The sequence below is a fragment of the Ustilago hordei genome (genome assembly GCF_900519145.1).
Source record: "Ustilago hordei strain Uho2 genome assembly, contig: UHO2_contig_19, whole genome shotgun sequence".
NCBI classification, from domain to species: domain Eukaryota; kingdom Fungi; phylum Basidiomycota; class Ustilaginomycetes; order Ustilaginales; family Ustilaginaceae; genus Ustilago; species Ustilago hordei.
The window spans coordinates 254,611-271,535 of record NW_024545256.1 but is presented as its reverse complement, the minus strand read 5'-3'; the positions used below and the strand labels follow the sequence as shown (position 1 = coordinate 271,535).

Here is a 16,925-nt window from a genome sequence, read left to right as displayed (position 1 = left end):
CTCTAATCATGCATTACTAGTATGCGTCTGCTGTGCGATGTGATCACTGCTGAAACTCAAATGGGTAAATATCAGGATCTCCCTCCCTCTCCTTTCCCTTTTCCTTCTTGCCGCCTTGTGTAGGCGCAGCAGCAATCGCCATCGCCTTGTACTGCACACCCATCCCAGTCTCGTCAATCAATCGATTAGCTGCATCCTTAATCCTCTTCTCAACCTCTTCCCCTTTTCCCTTGATGAGCCTTTCAGTACGCATCTGCAACCCCATCCCAACCAAGAAATCCGCTTGATCCAACGGTCCCAAATACCTTGCATCCGTAGTTTGAATCGCTGACTTGAGATGCAAGAAATCGACATTGACAGTGAGATCAACAGCGCCAGGTTGTTCGAATACCGGCACAAGCTGGTGATGTTTAAACGCACGGAAGGATGATCCGTAGGCTTGGTCTGCTCCGTAGTCGATGATTAACCCGATACCGCCGGAGGAAGGGGTTGCGAGTCGGGCGCTTTCTCTTGCTTGTTCAGCTTCGAGGCGTTCGGATTCTAGACTTGCTTCTGCTTCCGCTTCTGTCGACCCAGCAGCCGGTTTCGGGCCAGTGGAGGGAGGTTTAGGGAGAGAAGTGGGCGGAGCAGCAGGTCTACCAGCAACAAGTTCACCTACACGACGAGCAACAGCCCAAGCTTCAGGTGAAACTTCAACTCTTTGACCCGGTTGCAAGCCCTGGAATCGCGGATTGGTTTGAACTAGCATCTGCGCCCAAGGTGTTGGGGTGGGGGAGAGGACGAATCCCAGTTCTTCCTTTCCTTTTTCTTTTTTGAGGGTCGAAAGGTTGTCGCCAGGTCTAAGAATGGTGATGGGAGATTTGGGTTTGATACCGACCATGACTTCTCTGAATTTTCCATCGGTGTGTTTTTCAAAGATATGCGTCGGGAGAGCATCGAAGAACTCGTGTGCGGTCAAGATGGTAAACTCCTGCGGAACGATGGGAACTAGGTCCACAGAAGGGTACCATTCCACCACAACGCCGTCAGATCCGGCTTCGGCTTCTTCTTCAGCACTAATAACCTGTTTCCCACCCACCGCAAGCGCCTCTTTGATCGCATTCAACTGAAACTCCATCAACCCATCACTCGTTTCCACCAACTGAATCCGCTTCAACGTCGCCATGAAAGGTTTGAACGTTGCGAAAGTCCTCAGCATATCCGCTAACAAGGTTCCTTTCCCAGGCCCCAACTCGACCAGTCTAGTCTTTTGCGGTGCTCCAACACTCTGCCATCTCGCAAGGTAGAAAATCGCTACGAGCTCGCCGAACACCTGCGAGATTTCGGGGGAGGTGATAAAGTCTCCGCGTGAACCGAGAACTTCGCGCAAGGTAGCGGGGGAGTTGGCGGATGAGTAGTAGCCTTGCATGGGATCCAGAAGACAGGTTCGCATGTAGGTAGAGACTGGCATGGGTCCAGAGGCGCGAATGCTGTCGAGAAGGATCTCGTTTAGGCTTTTGGTTGCTTTCTTCTCGTCAAGCTTTTCCGAGGTTGGTGTGGAAGCGAGGGGGGATGAAGGGGGTTTGGCAGCTTCTAGTGCTCGTCGAGATGTGGAGAACTGACGGCGAGAAGAGGTGTGAATGCCTCGAGCGGCGGAGAACTGTGTGGTGGTGGGACCCATCAGTCCTTGTGGCTGAGTACTGGGCCGTGTGTCGCCGTTCCTCACTTTTGCTGTAATACTCGAACTGGTCTGAGTAGGTGCGGCGGGAGGAATAGCAAACGATCGCAAACCAGTCACAATCTTGTCGCCACCATTCAGCTCTGCTGTTACAATCTGCTCCACCGCCTCAGTAGCGTAGGCTACACAGTCGTTCAAGCTGACACCGGTATAACTCGCACCGACCAGCGTCAGCTTGTCAGCCAGAGTCTCGTCCCTCTCCAACGCTTTGTGCAGCTGAGCCATCCTCACTGGGTGACCTACGAGGTACCACGGGATGCAATCCTTTTGCATCGTCGCTTTGACCGTCACCTTCGACGCGTCCTCCAGTAGCGCGGCGTCAAGGCCAAGATGGTTTGAGACAGCCCGGATTGCGCGCTTCTTCATATCTTCTTCACTAGGGAATGCTGAGAGGTTGGACCAGTGTGAGCCGCCCATCATCACTGTCAATTTGATTGGTCGAGAAGCTGTATCTGCCGAGTCTTGGTCTGGGATCGCATCGCTGTCAAAGACAACGCCGAGGATTCCATCTTCGTTGCCCGGGGTTGTACGAGGGATGAGATAACCAAAGCCTTCGACAGGGACCAGAGGCTTGCTACTCGACGAGACAGCGCCGGGAGAGACGACGATATTGACGACACCTACGTTCGCTGATGGGTTGTGTTTGAGGTGAGGCAGCTCGGTAGTTTCAGAGAGGGTGTCGGCAAGCACAGATGATGGGATGCTGGAGATAACTCGGTCTGCTTGGATTGTCTCTCCTCTCTTTGTGCGCAATGACACCTTGCCCGAAGAGTCGACGACAACAGATTTGACAGCATCGCCCTTTTTGACCTGCACATTCTCGTATTCAGCGAGCTGCGTCTCCAACGCCTTAACAATTTCCTGTACTCCATTTGGAAAGCTGTATACGCTGATCTTCTTGAAGCTTTCCACGAATTCTTTGCCGAGCTCTGTCTCGATCTGCTTCAGTCGATCCTCCTTTGCCGCCTTGACTGCTGCCTCAGCTTCCGGTAGCACGCGATGACGCTTATTCCTCTTGGTGGGAAGCATAGTGCGCAGCACACTACCATGCACTCGTTCGGCTTCCCACAGAAAAGGAAGCACAGCACGTACACTCAGCCTCCGTGTATCTCCAGCATAGATGCCGTGAATGACAGCCGAGACAAGGTTCTCCGCCAGCCCTTTACCAAAGCGTCGCGAAACGAAGGAGTCGACGCTCTCGTCCTCAATGAGTTCTCGCTGATGCAAGCGGGCCTTCTCAGACTGTGATTCGGATCGTGGTCGGAGGAAGCGCGATGGCACACGTGGTTCCCGCAGCACACCAGGGATAATGGAACGGAGGAAGGGCAATTTGAGCAGTGCTGAGACGAGGGAGGGGATGCTGCTAGGAAGCTTTGCGAGTCGATCCGGATAGTAGAGGTATCTGTTTTGTGCTGATGGTGCCGTCTTGGGTACCTTAAGTAGTCTTCCGAGCAAGCCGAGCGATCGAACGAGGTCAAGCATCATCAGCCCTGAGTAACCGGCTGGTCGGATGCTGCGTGGGCCCTTCTCAATGAGCGCTGTGGTGGAGCTTGATGCAGCGGCACCGGTGGCCTGTAATGCAATGCGTTCAGACTGAATCCAGCCTCCGAGCCGGTCTTGATGTTCAAAAAGGACGACATCGTATCTGTCTTTTGGCAGCTGCTGAGCGAGACGGTATGCTGAGGTGAGACCCGAGATTCCACCGCCTAGCACAGCCATGCGCTTCTTGCCCGTGCTTGCTGCTGCTAGCAGCCTTGTCGAGGTGCTCAGAGGTCTGGACTTGCTGTGCACCAGAGATGCCGGGCCTGAAGACAGGCGAGACGCTGTTCTTGAGAGCAGCATCTTGGCGTCGATATAGTGGAGCCAATGCGCTGCAGTAAGGATAGGAAGGCTTGTGCGGCTTCTTCCAAAAATGAGCCTTCAGTCATGCTTCCGGCTGACATCTTCTCAACGTGTGGAGAAGGCAGCTTTCAAGTGTCATCATTACATCAGCTGATGGCTGTCAAAGATGCAGATCTCACAATCAAAATGAATTGGAGCTCTCTGCGACGCTCCGACAAGATAATTCCAATCTTCGCGCGCAGAACAACGCCCGATTTGAATTCGACAATTACAAGCTTGCGCGGGGCGGACTTTCTAGGAAGCGCTGCTATTTGTAATCGAAGAGCTTCAGCAAGCGAGACCATTCGTGCGAATGAGGATTTGGAAGTCTTGCAAGGCTTAAAGACTCGCACAGATGTGGCTCCTCGGCCATCGCAGGGAAATCTTGATCGTTGTTGTCGCTATCTTGAACCCTGTTAATCACCATCATCATCCAATCCCTCATCTTTTGTATCCGCAAAGATGGTTCTCGTAAGTACTTCAGTCATTGTTGGCAGCGCATAGCAATGTACACACGGATCCTAGCCGTCACTGAAGGGCGGCCCAGAAGATCTTTCACCAACAGCTTCTGCGAACAATTGATGCTAACCACACTTATTCCTTGTGACTCTCCTCTGCCCAACATCCTCGCCACTGCATCATCTACATTGCATTATAACCATACACCAACATTCAACGACCTCTAAACTGCCCAACACGACACACCGCACGCATGCATGCATTCGACTACCTCACGCCCGACCTCTTACCGCTTCGTCTCAAATCGTCTCCTCGCAGGGACTTTCCGGTCTCTCTCTTATCAAGTACGTTCAGTCGTCGCCAACACTTTTGCGTATGCTTAAGCCCGTCGCCAACGCCTACGCCAACTCCACCGGTCACCGTCAGATGGGTCTCCGATACGATGACTTGATGATCGAGGAATCGCCCCGTGTTCAGAAGGCTATCTCTCGTCTTCCTGATAAGGTGGCCTACGACCGTGCTTTCCGTCTTCGTCAGGCCGCTCAGCTCTCGGTTCTTCACCGTGAACTTCCCAAGGAACAGTGGCTTCCGGCTAAGGAGGTAAGTTTCGAACAACTTGGCGTGCTATGGAGGCAAATTGGAACCATTGGTATTTGGAGGGAGCACAGTGCATTTCGTGAAGGGGCCAAATCGAAAGGCAAGACAGTGGTACCATTAAGACGAGCTGGAAGCGATATATGGTGGTCGAGCGTGTCAAATTCGATCGAATCAGCCAACACCGTTGGCATCGGACGGATAAAGGCAGGAATGAAGTCCTGATAGTCTCTGGCACACAACAGTATCGTATTGACACGCATCCTCTTCTTTCTTTCTGACCTTGCAGGACAAGCGATACCTCACCCCTTACGTCACAGAGGTGGCCGAGGAGGAGACCGAGCGTGCCGCATGGGACACTATTGCCGTCAAGAAGGGTAACTAAACTCGTCGCGCCTCGACTCAATCCTTAAGTCATCTTGTCATGTATTGATTTCGTTTCGCTAAAACTGAAATAGGACCTACCTTCTGCACCGAACAAATTTGCATGTGTTGCTCAGAATGTGCAGTTGGAGCCCAAACATTCCTGGACCGGAACCTGTTACGTGCGCCGTAAAGGTCGCTCTGCGATGCTGTTCTTGGCGGAGACTCGGAGATTGTATACGGTTTTGAGAAGCTGTTCTTTCCTGTTCCGACTGTCAAGTCTGCAATAGTGACGGTCTTGCGCTCCCCTTGCGAAGCTTATACTCATTGCATATGAATTGTGCTGAGATCCAAGTTTCGTGTGATGGATGTTTGACCTTCACACAATCGGATATGTACAGACGCTCGACTGCCATGAAGAATAATTGCATTGCATTACACCAAACTACCGAATTGAATGTGCCTCGCGATTGCTCCTCTCCCGCTACACCGACTTGATAGCCTTCGTCAGCGGAGTATCCTTAAAGATGCCGATAATCAAAGCCCAGCCGAACACGATCTGTGCCACCGCAATACAGAACAAAAACTGAATCCTCCTCGACCTCTGTGCATGTGTAATCGTCTGACTCGAAGGCGAACTAGGATCTGGCAACACGACATACCTCAAACTCCTCAACAAAAAGAACGCATTCGCCGCAAAACAGTACAAGAAGACGCTCCAATACACCAAGCCCCTCACCTTCAACAATCCCACCATAAGCGTGATCAGTGTACCGACGAACTTGTAGCCGGAGTATGCGAGGAGGTCCATCATTGTGTGATCTCCCTGAATGTTGAGAAGGTAGGTACCGAGTTTGATGGCGGCTAGTTCGACGAGGATGATTGCGAGAGCGCGGGATGCGCGTAGGCCGAGAACTTCGGGATGGAAACGGGATTCAAGACCGAGAATGACGCTGGTTAGGATGATGTACGTGACGAAAGCCATGGTGGGGATGTAAAGGTCGGGAGAGTTGACGTCGTCTCGGGGTGGAAGGTAGCCTTCTTGACCCGAAGAGGCGGTTTTGACAGCGGAAGGAGTCTCTGAGTAGGCGGAAGAAACGCCTCCGCCACCGGCAGAGTGACGGTGTGCACGAGACCAAGGTTTGTGACGCCATGGGAAGAGGACGATGCGAAGTTTATGGAGAACGTAGGAGTTGGAGACGTTGAAGTAGTGCTTGAGTACAGGCATGGGAAGAAGAGCGTTGAAGTTCTTTTGGACGTATTCGCCACCGACTGCTGCCATGTGCTGGCCGAACTGAACACCCATCTGTGCGGTAGCATCGTTCATAATTGGAGGTCCGCCTGCACCGCCGAAGCCAGGGAAACCACCCCAGCCCTGTTGCTGAGCTCCAGCAGCGCCAGTGCCGGGGAAGTAGCCTTGGTTGGGCTGTTGCGAGACATAAGATGAAGAAGCATAGGCTGACTGGTTTGGAGGTGACTGAATGGGTGGAGATGCAAAACGTTGGTACCCGCCTCCTGCAGCTGCTTGGAGGTTGGCAGCAGGTCCTCCTCGTCGTAGAGCCGATGAAACGTGTGGGTCTGTGACGGAAGCTTGAGGAACAGGGTTGGGCGAGATGGGCGGGTCAGGGACCTTGAACGGAGGATGTGTTGGGATGGGATGCTGAAGCGGCGGGGGCGACCGTGATGGGTAGCCATCTTGTGGTTGGTACATGGTGTCGAAGCTAGTAGTGTGAGATGCCGAGAAAGACTGTTGTCGGAAGCGAGTGTGATCGGGTCAATAACTCGATAAGTGAGGTGACTTAGAGTATGCTCGTGTTCCTATCCGTGAATGCTAGTGTAGGATGAAGAGACGAGGCGTTATTGATTGGTGACTATGATTGCGAAACGCGTTGTGGTGAAACGTCGAAGATGGTGAAGCTTGAATCAGAAATTGTGAGAAGCGCTGCGTGGCTTCCAACTTGGCCTGTGCTTGTTTCAGTCGCCAGTCAGCACGTCCGTCTGCACTTTCTTCCCACATTCGCTCTCCAGTACTTCTCCAGCCAGACAGAATAAATTCTCGTCACTGTCAGGTCGCCATTTCTACTTTTGTTTCTCTTTTTTTTTTTTTTTTTTTTTTCCCCCTTTCTTTCTGACTTTTTGAATTCAAAATTTCTTCATGACGCATTTCTTTCTGTTTGCTGCGAATACAAAGAAAGAGCTTCCTTGTAGCTGTCGGTGGCTTTCTTCTATTTCTCAAACGCAGCAGCGATCGGCACAGCGTTAGTTTCAGGCCTCACACCTGGCATTTCACACGCTCCAGCTTAGCTTCTTCTCCACCATACTGTCTCCACCACTTCACACACCAACAGTACAGAGACATCATGCCCAAGAACAAAGGAAAGGGTGGTAAGAACCGTCGTCGCGGAAAGAACGACATAGGCGACAAGCGCGAGCTCGTCCTCAAGGAAGAGGGTCAAGGTTAGTATCTGTCCCACAATCACCGCCCAACCGCCACAGTCTTCTATCTTCAATCGTCCCGACAACATTGCTGATTCCACTCCCATCTCTCTGTGCCTCTGCCATGCCTTGCGATGCAATAGAGTACGCTCAGGTGCTCAAGATGCTCGGTAACGGTCGATTGGAAGCACAATGTTTCGATGGCGAGAAGCGTCTTGCACACATTCGTGGCAAGCTTCGAAAGAAGGTCTGGATCAACCAAGGGGATATCATCTTGATCTCGCTCCGTGATTTCCAGGATGGCAAAGCCGATGTGATCCAAAAGTACAACGCTGATGAGGCTCGTGCGCTCAAGCAGCAGGGAGAGTTGCCCGAGTCGGCCAAGATCAACGAGACCGACACCTTCGGCGAAGAGGAGGGCGGCGAAATCGAGTTCCAGGAAGGTAGCGATGATGACGAGGATGACAGCGACGATGATGAGGATCTTGACGATCTCTAGGCTGCTCGCGACGATTTACACTTGGATGCAGACACAAGATCATATTAGCCAATACAGCTCGAAATCGAACCGAACTCAGCTTGGCTGCGTCTCCATTGTCAGTCGCTGCAGCACTCATCACCGTGCCTGCCGCTTTTCACCTGGTTCGTGCTCTCGCACTTACCCGCTCAAAACGCTCAATAGCCTCCAGCAGCTGCGACTAGAGCAGTTGTCAGTAGTCCTGCTCCTTGGCAACCCTCTTTACCGTCTGCAACCGACGACCACACGTCACACCCCGTTGTACCATATACATCAACCCTCATGCCCATCTCAAAAAGATCAGAACCATTCCCACACTTTGACTCTGTTTCCAGCTCTTTGGTATCATTCTCAGGCATGAGCAAAGTCTCTACGCCCACGGATTCTCAGCATCCTCTTCATCCACTCTACCGTTCTGAACGGGAGAAAGCACTCTTCCGTGCAGAAAAGCCTCGTTCTCCTCCACATCAATTCTACTACTCAACAGCACATCTCCTTCTTTATCGCCGCTGTTCTTCGCTGTGCCGTGCTTGGTCGAGTTCTCCAGTTGAACATTGACTTTCTTTCCTCCCCCACTCTTCTCTTTCTTCTTACCGTCCGTGGAGCTGGACTGAACGGTAACAGCAGCAGCAGTAGACGAAGGAGGGTTGAGCGGTGTTGATGGTGAGCCGTCTCTTTCGATCACCTTGTGCGGCGGCTTTGTGGAAGAAGGGGCGTGTTCGGTGTTGGGAGTGGAAGAGCCAGAGTGAGGTGGTGTAGGGATGTATTGCTTTTTGAAAATGCGGGTTCCTTTGCCTGCGCGTAGCGCTGGGTCACCACGACGTCGTTCGAGAAGTCGCTCGCGTTCTTCGGCTTTGTAGTCTTCGATAACGAGATCGACTGCTCCGTATGGGTTGTGTTCTTCTGGCTCCTTTTCCTCCTCCGAGTCTTTACATTTGTCGTCTTGTTTCGGAGGGGTTTCAGCAGAGCCGTTCTGCTTAGAACCTTCCTTGGGTTTGGAGTTGTCCTCGGAAGCTTCGGGTGAGTCGTCTGGCTCTCGATCCCATGAAAGCCACGGCGACTTGGACTTGCGCTTCTCGGCCTCGTCCTTGCTCTCGCCGTCCTTACCGTCTTTGCTTGACTTTTTGCCCTCCTTTACATTCCCATCACCCGCTTTGCCCTTTGCTTTACCCTTCGCTTTACCCTTCGCTATTCCATCCCTAACGCCATTAGCTCCCTGTGCGTCCTTTCCACTACCTTGCGAAGGACCACGATTCGAGCTCCCCTCTACCCCATTCTCAAACTCTCGCACCTCTTGACGAGCTTTATCAAGCGCACCCTTATCCTTCTTCGAAATTGTACCTCTCCGTTTCCTTCTGTGCACAATATCATCATCCTGCTCCCACCGATTATTCCTCGCCTGCTCACGCATGATGTCAATGTTAGGATATGCGTAATCACCAAAGTTGAGCGCTCTTGAACGCTTATATGCATCTTCCTCATCCTCATCCGGATCGTCGAACCTCAAGTCCTCTGCCTCCTCATCCGAATCAAGCTGTCGCTCAGCAAAGAAGTCCAGCCCTTCACCTGCGTGCCGTACAGCACTTCGAGCTGCGTCTCTCGGATGGCGCAGGAGAGGGCTTCGTTCAGAATGTTCTTGTTCCTGAGCTAGGTCTGGATCTTCGTGCACGATTTCGTCGGCTTCAGCGGGAGTGAGGGGGGCATGACCTTCAAGCTGCATGCGTTTGTCATTGATGTATCTGCGGAGCTTCTTGAGTGGACCCTGGTGACGGGCGCCTCGGGTGGCATCGCGTATATCGCCCGTGCCTCGTTGAGGCAGCCAGTACTTGCCTTTGCCTCCTTGTGTATAGCGCAGACCGGCTTTGGATCTGCGTTCACGAGCAAGCGGTTGATGGATCACTCCTTCGCTCGGTTCGAAGGTTTGATAGACGTATCCGGTGCCTCGGACGGTGGTGAGACTGTCAGAGAAGACGTCGTACATGCCAATGCAGTCTCGTAGAGCGTAGTAGACGGGTAGTCGAGCTGCAAAGTGTGCGAATGGATCGATATAGTCTGTGTGCGAAAAGGCGTATGCGTGAGCAAGTGCGAAGATGGGCATCTCCAAACAGATCATGAAGTCTTGAATGGCCATTGAGATGTACTCTGGGTCATAAACCGGTCCGACTTTCTTAATCAGTCCAGCAGCAACGAGAATCGAGATACCAAGACCCTGCCAGAAGGAGAAAAAGATGATGCCTTTGATGCAGAGGAACTTGGACGTAACACGGAAAGGCTTGAGATCGTCGTTGAGGCACTTCCAGAACATGCCTAGACAGTAGAGCGAGAGAAAGACGGAAAGGTTGTAGGCGAAAGACACCCATGTGTAGCCGTTGGTTGGTGAGATTTTGCCCTCTTCGTACTTTCCAGCAGCTTTTAGGACGAGTGTTGCTACTGCGAGAACAGGTTTGACCTGAACGTATTGCAGGACGCCACGTTTGAGCGCAAGGAAGGTATATGGATCCGATGCGTCCATGTCATGCAAGAGGAGGTTGACAGGGAAGATGTGTTCCTGTGGTCTTCTACCATGGAGAAGAACAATGAGACTGCGCTCTCCGCCGAGATACTCGATTAGAAGGTTGAAGAAACAGTAGATGACGAATGCTTCGTAGAGGTCGCGGAAGAGGTCGATGATGTCGGCTAGCTGAAGCGAGTAGAGTGAGATGACCGATGCAATAGAGTAGATCGGTACCATTAGAAGGAGACGGACGACATAGCGCTGCAGAGTAGGCTTGCGATAGTTCTTGAGCTGTTTCCAGATGAGAAAGACGGAGAAGAGGGTTGCGAAGAATGCGGCAAGTGTCGACATCACGAGGAGAGGCATGGGTAGTGATCGTCCTGAGCCGCTACCTTCCGGGGGCTCATGCTCGGGCTGTTTGGCCTTCGCGAGTGACCTCGCTAGCTGCAACGGCAGCTCCACTGCTCGTAGGTGTGGCATCGTGGGCGAGCCTGTCTACACGCACGCAGACGAATGCAAGTGATGAGAGTGCAGTGATGGGGGTGTCGGTGATGGAGACCGTCGATGAGGCCGCTGTTGTCTTGATCACTTTGACAGCATCGCTGGGTGAGGTAGGACGGTTAGGAGCCGCTTTGACGTTGTTCAACGTAGTTGTGTGGTACGCCGGTCAAGGTGGAGCGAAGGTCGAAATGGCAAGCGAGCAGCGTCAGGGTCGTGCAAAGCTGAGTTTCTCGATGATGAGGCTGCTGCAGAAAAGCACACTTCTCCTCCACATACTCTGAGAAGAGAGAGAGAGAGAAGAGAGAAGGGTGCGAAAATAGCAGTTGAAGATGCACCGACATCGCCAACGCGTGATGTATTAAATAGGAGCTCACAGGATCGGGGAATCGGGAAGGCATCAGGCGATGAGGAGGACAAGCAGAATGCGAAGCTAGTGGGAGCTAACGCAGCCTATGCACGAGGATTGACACCATGGTATGCAGGGAATATGTTGATATGACAACACTTATGAAAGAAGATACGTGGCACATGGGCATGACTCGACATAGGGAGCACAGTCAGGTGCCAAGAATATGTATATATGCCCTTAGCTTAGTCATTACCTCCTTACAAAATTCAAGCCTTTCACATAGTAGCATCAGACTAAAGGAGTGCCTGACCGTGGCCTCCTGAGTGGTGTATCTAATTCCAACTGGCTCCCAACGTGGGGCTCGAACCCACGACATTCAGATATGGCAGGAGATAACGACCGCCAAGCCAGCACGGGTGAAGCAGCCAAGAGGACAAGAAAAGGTAAAACACCACAACGAGTACAAATTGACGAAGAGGTCACTGACGGTAACGAAACCGAGTATTTTGACAATGAGGATGAAGGAGGATCAGAATCGGACGACGATGACGACCGATACAATTACCGCACCTTGGCCAAAATCTTGGAGACGGTTCCCAAGCTCACGTCATGCAACTACTATAGTTGGAGCACACTCATCAAGGCCAACCTCCGAGTAGTCCCTCATGCCACACGACACTTAGAGGGCATGTACAATAGAAACCACCCGAAATGGAACAGAACTTTTGACAACGCCCTAGTGGGTGTCCTACGAAGCACCTTAGACACTGAAGGAGAGTACAACGTCCTTTACCTCCTACTCGACATCAGCAAGAATCACCTGACCTGCCATCAAGCTTGGAAGAAGATTGAAAGGAGTCTTACCAGCGAGGCAGCTAGAACCTCGCGATGGATAGCATTACTTGCTGAGCTCAATGAGACAAAGATGTTTCATGCTGATGCCCGTAAGCTAATCAAAGAGATCAGGGTCATACAGATGGAAACTAGCCTCCTAGGTGCCCCATTTAGTAATGATGCACTATATTCCGCGCTCCAGAGGTGCACGATTCGACACCCGGTCTACAAGGAGATGGTCGCCACGGTTCACCAGGTCAGCTTCAATGCTCTAGCAACGGCGTTGACTACACGCCAGTCTGCAATAGAGAGTGTACCTGGTCAGAAAGTGGACCCACGTCAAGCAAGTGCTAGAATGGCTGGGGGAAACAAAGAGCAGGCCGAAGACACTGAGTCGGACACGGGCAGCACAAAAACCAAACCAAAGAGGATTCATTGCTGGGTATGCAAGCGCTACAGACATGGCGCCAGCAAATGCGATGCTTCCATTGCCATCCCTGAAAATTCCCCCCTCACCAAGACCAACTAGGAGGTCTGGTGCTCTTTCACCCCGAGTTGGCAGCAGCTCCCAAAGTCAGAAGGAACCACATGTTGGATCTTGGATTCGGGAGCGAGCTACCACATGGTTAATGACCACAGCATGCTCATCCATCCAAGAAATTGCAGAAAGCGCGTGTATACCGCTGGAAGCGAAGTGCTGGAGGCAACTGCTGTGGGAGATACCAACATAGCAACAGAACATGGAGACGTTTATCTCCAAAATGTGTTGTATGTTAAAAGACTCAATATTAACCTGTTGTCAACCAACTCACTGACAGATGAGGGAGCACGTGTGACTTTAGACCCTACAGGCGGGCAAATACACCTGGCAAATGGTATGCTATTGAAAATAGCGAAAGATCGCGAGCATGGACTACTAGAGTTCTGAGGCGACACATGGCGACAAAGCACGATGACTACATCAACACCGCTGTTTGAAGGGGTTGATGAAGAGTTCGAGCTGGCCGATCGGAGACCAAAGATCTCCACAAGACAGCTCTGGCATGAACGTTTAGGACATCCAGGTCAAGACAAGTCCAGAGCGATTGTTGATAAATTGAAAGGCGAACCTGTAGCAGCATTGGACCCAGATACAGCTCTGATATGTGAGCAGTGTATACGGTCCAAAAGTACAGCTGCCCGGATGGGGCGAGGCAGCGGCGAAACAGCCACAGGGCCCCTAGATCTCATCCACATCGATCTGATCATAGACTCATCCCGCGTGACAGAATACACATGCACATTGGTGCTGGTCGACGACCATAGCAAGTATGTGCACGCACAACCACTCTTACAAAAGAGCCATGCATTCACACAACTCAAAAGAACAGTTTCGTTCCTAGAGACACAGATGGGCAGAAAGCTGAAAGCAATCCGATCTGATCAAGGAACTGAATGGAAGACCAATGAAGCATTGGAATGGTCACTAGAAAAGGGCATAGAATGGCAAACTACTGTCGGTTACAACAGCAGGCAAAACAGACAAGTAGAACGGATGAACAGGAGCCTGGGTGAAAAAATGCGAACACTGTTGATGCAAAGGAGTTTACCAAAGAGATTTTGGCCGCATGCCATACGAGCGGCGGCATTCAAGATCAACCTTACTCCCAACGTTGATGGAGAGTTTCCATATCAGCTCATGTTCAAGAGATCACCAAAACGATTCATCCGCCTCATGTGTGTATTTGGATGCCTAGCTTGGGTAAACATTCCAAAAGCTAAGCGAAACAACAAGAAGCTGGACCAGTGAGCGGTTGCAGCCATATTCATAGGGTACAGCTTGGAAAGAAAGGGATGGCTATTCTATAGCCCTGATTACTCTCCGAACATTTTCTGGAGCAACTCGGCAAGGTTCATGGAGACACAGTGTTGGTCAGACCGATCAGAATGGCGACCAATAAGTATCCAACCTCCACCAGTCCCAACTATTGAAGAGGACCTCGATGATCTGGGATACACAGAAGAGAACCTATTTGATGAGAGAGAGCGAGAGCCTTTGGAAGAGCACGTGGACATGGAACTAACCCTCGAAGAGGAGGGACTCGGAGGGCCACACTGTGATGATGAGAACCCTAACGGGATACCAGAGGAAAGGAGAACAATGAAGGAGAGGGAAGAGTATGTACCGGTGCCACCCGAGAAGAGAGGCCCATGGCCAAACTGGAGGCCAGCTAGAAACATGCGCAACCCAGAGACCTGGGTAAAGAAGAGTCACTTCGGGTTGACAGCAGCCAAGGTCAAGGAAGGAAAGGACAACCTGAACCAGACGAGCGATTACCGCTTAAATTTAGGAGGAGCGCACAGGAGTCACGCAGACCAACCGGTGGTTACGTATACTGATGCAAATTGGGCTTCTGACCCTACAAATGGGCATAGGAGTACGTCTGGAGCAATCACATATGTGTATGGATGTCCGGTTAGTTGGAAATCACATGTACAGAAGTGCGTGGCACTATCGGCAGTGGAAGCAGAACTGGTCGCAGCCTCCGAAGCAGCAAGAGAAGCACTCTTCTTCTCACATTTACTCAGGGATCTAGGAGTATTCGGAGTCAAGCCAATGCTGTGCACTGATAGCCAGGGGTGCATACAAGTCAGTAAAGATCCGGCCAAACACTGGAAACTCAAACACATCGATACCAGATACTACTTTGTTAGGGATCATGTGCAAGATGGTGACATATCAATTGAGTTCGTCAGAACGGCCAACAATGTGGCTGACATACTCACGAAACCTCTCAAGGGACTCAACACGACAAGGATATCAAGAATGATAGGATTGGATATGCCGTTGAGGGGGGGAGTTGAAGATGCACCAACATCGCCAATGCGTGATGTATTAAATAGGAGCTCACAGGATCGGGGAATCGGGAAGGCATCAGGCGATGAGGAGGACAAGCAGAATGCGAAGCTAGTGGGAGCTAACGCAGCCTATGCATGAGGATTGACACCATGGTATGCAGGGAATATGTTGATATGACAACACTTATGAAAGAAGATACGTGGCACATGGGCATGACTCGACATAGGGAGCACAGTCAGGTGCCAAGAATATGTATATATGCCCTTAGCTTAGTCATTACCTCCTTACAAAATTCAAGCCTTTCACATAGTAGCATCAGACTAAAGGAGTGCCTGACCGTGGCCTCCTGAGTGGTGTATCTAATTCCAACTATAGCACACCCAACTGCTACTCGCGTTATTCGCACTTTTGTTAGGCCGTCTTAGCTCACAAAGAGAGGAGTTTTCCGACATCGCGTCACAGTGCAGCTTTCAGGGGTTCACGAGACCAACACACCAACACCTCCCGCAAGTCAATCCCGCTTCTACATCTGCAATCCTTTTCACGAGATCCTGTTGTCTCCCCCGACCCACTCCGTGCTTCAACGACATGACGCAACCTCTTCATCAATCTTGAAAGTCTTTTATGAGGTCCATCTGGCTGCTCGGGTGAAGCCCACCTTCTCTACGATCAACACTCTACAAGATGAGCTTGCTCAACGATCTTGCCAGCAGCACATCGGCACTGATCTGGGGCCCGCCAGGTAAGCTCATCCACGCTGAGTTGGCTTGCGTATAACAAGAGCAGGCCTGTAACTGATCGATCTCTTCTACCTCTCTTGAAGCAGCCCCTGCCGCCAAAGACCCTCCGCCTCAGCCAGCCAGGCGCGCTTCCATCTCGAAGCCCCTCTCACCGCCTCCGACACCATCGAGAAAGGCAATACTCCTCAAGTCGAATCTGGGCCTCGGCAACCCTAAGAAAGAGACAATGGCAACCGGCGAGCAAATCACCAAGTCGAAGCTGGAGGAGCTGCCTCTGCCTCCGCCACCAGAAGAGGAGACCAGCAAAACGGCTTCGTCCGTGTTGCTCGACACAGGAACTTCAGCTTTGAGCTTGCTGGGAAGCGCTGTGATGGGTATCGGCTCAGCCGCTGTCTCTGCCTTGAGCTCTGCTCCAAGTGACACCACTGGCTCGGCTGCAAAGCCAGAGACACCTTCAAAGGACGCCTCTAAGGACGAGCAAGTGAAGGAAGCACCGCCAGAGACCTTCCTAGGTTCGATCTCAAATGCAGTCCTCGGCCGTGCTGCTTCGGTGCGAGATGCAGCCATTGATTCGGTAACTGGTGCTTCCTCTTCCCTCGCTAGCTCAGCCGCTCATGCCATCGCCGATACAGCTACTTCAATCACTGGAGCCTCTCCTTCTCCACCGTCTCCTGCCAATGATGCTGACCCAAAGCAACTGCGCCGAGCATCCACCCTCCCAATCCAATACACAGCTACCGGCGAGCCCTTCTCCCCAAACCCTAGCATCTCTGCCATGCAACGCATCCCAGACCATCCTTGCGGGAATGTCCACAACCATCGTACACCTCTAGCACACTGTTGTTCAGCACCAGACGTCTTGACCACGGTAGAGGAGGATGAGTGCACTTGCAAGTGTCACGCCCTCGCCCCCGAGAGCGCGAAAGACGAAAACGGAAAGTCGAAAGAGGAGGAGTGCAAATGCGTCTGTCACTCAAGGACAGCGTATAACAAGGGTGAATCGGGACACTTCCATCGAGTAGAGCAGCTCGTTAAAGGTACAAAGAGGGTCGTTCGGGATATTAAGAACGTTCTCTGACCTCTCACGACAATCGCACCACTTGCACGTAGACATCTGATGATGCGTTTACGATCTAGATTGAATGATAATCATACAATTACACGGCCCTGCTCCGGAATGCCATACCAGCGCGGGCCAACA

General features: G+C 51.8%; 7 protein-coding genes across 7 annotated transcripts; 4 read left to right on the top strand and 3 right to left on the bottom strand.

Moving 5' to 3' along the window:
• Window positions 1-43: 43 nt before the first annotated feature.
• Window positions 44-3,559, bottom strand: UHO2_06529 (uncharacterized protein; the record flags this gene model as incomplete). The annotated part of the gene is made up of 1 exon (XM_041554945.1): window positions 44-3,559. The coding sequence occupies one exon, from the start codon at window positions 3,557-3,559 to the stop codon at window positions 44-46; it is 3,516 nt and encodes a 1,171-aa protein (XP_041410879.1).
• Window positions 3,560-4,060: 501 nt separating this feature from the next.
• On the top strand, window positions 4,061-5,036 carry UHO2_06528 (putative ubiquinol--cytochrome-c reductase; the record flags this gene model as incomplete). Its single annotated transcript, XM_041554944.1, has 3 exons — window positions 4,061-4,069; window positions 4,376-4,657; window positions 4,941-5,036. 3 exons carry the CDS (start codon window positions 4,061-4,063, stop codon window positions 5,034-5,036), a joined length of 387 nt encoding a protein of 128 aa, XP_041410878.1.
• Window positions 5,037-5,498: 462 nt separating this feature from the next.
• On the bottom strand, window positions 5,499-6,725 carry UHO2_06527 (uncharacterized protein; the record flags this gene model as incomplete). Its single annotated transcript, XM_041554943.1, has 1 exon — window positions 5,499-6,725. The coding sequence occupies one exon, from the start codon at window positions 6,723-6,725 to the stop codon at window positions 5,499-5,501; it is 1,227 nt and encodes a 408-aa protein (XP_041410877.1).
• A 649-nt stretch (window positions 6,726-7,374) lies between these two features.
• Window positions 7,375-7,949, top strand: UHO2_06526 (putative TIF11 - translation initiation factor eIF1a; the record flags this gene model as incomplete). The annotated part of the gene is made up of 2 exons (XM_041554942.1): window positions 7,375-7,471; window positions 7,594-7,949. 2 exons carry the CDS (start codon window positions 7,375-7,377, stop codon window positions 7,947-7,949), a joined length of 453 nt encoding a protein of 150 aa, XP_041410876.1.
• A 388-nt stretch (window positions 7,950-8,337) lies between these two features.
• UHO2_06525 (uncharacterized protein) lies at window positions 8,338-10,941 on the bottom strand (the record flags this gene model as incomplete). The annotated part of the gene is made up of 1 exon (XM_041554941.1): window positions 8,338-10,941. One exon carries the CDS (start codon window positions 10,939-10,941, stop codon window positions 8,338-8,340), a length of 2,604 nt encoding a protein of 867 aa, XP_041410875.1.
• Window positions 10,942-11,693: 752 nt separating this feature from the next.
• UHO2_06524 (uncharacterized protein) lies at window positions 11,694-12,674 on the top strand (the record flags this gene model as incomplete). Its single annotated transcript, XM_041554940.1, has 1 exon — window positions 11,694-12,674. The coding sequence occupies one exon, from the start codon at window positions 11,694-11,696 to the stop codon at window positions 12,672-12,674; it is 981 nt and encodes a 326-aa protein (XP_041410874.1).
• A 2,994-nt stretch (window positions 12,675-15,668) lies between these two features.
• Window positions 15,669-16,802, top strand: UHO2_06523 (uncharacterized protein; the record flags this gene model as incomplete). The annotated part of the gene is made up of 2 exons (XM_041554939.1): window positions 15,669-15,726; window positions 15,808-16,802. 2 exons carry the CDS (start codon window positions 15,669-15,671, stop codon window positions 16,800-16,802), a joined length of 1,053 nt encoding a protein of 350 aa, XP_041410873.1.
• Window positions 16,803-16,925: the final 123 nt, after the last annotated feature.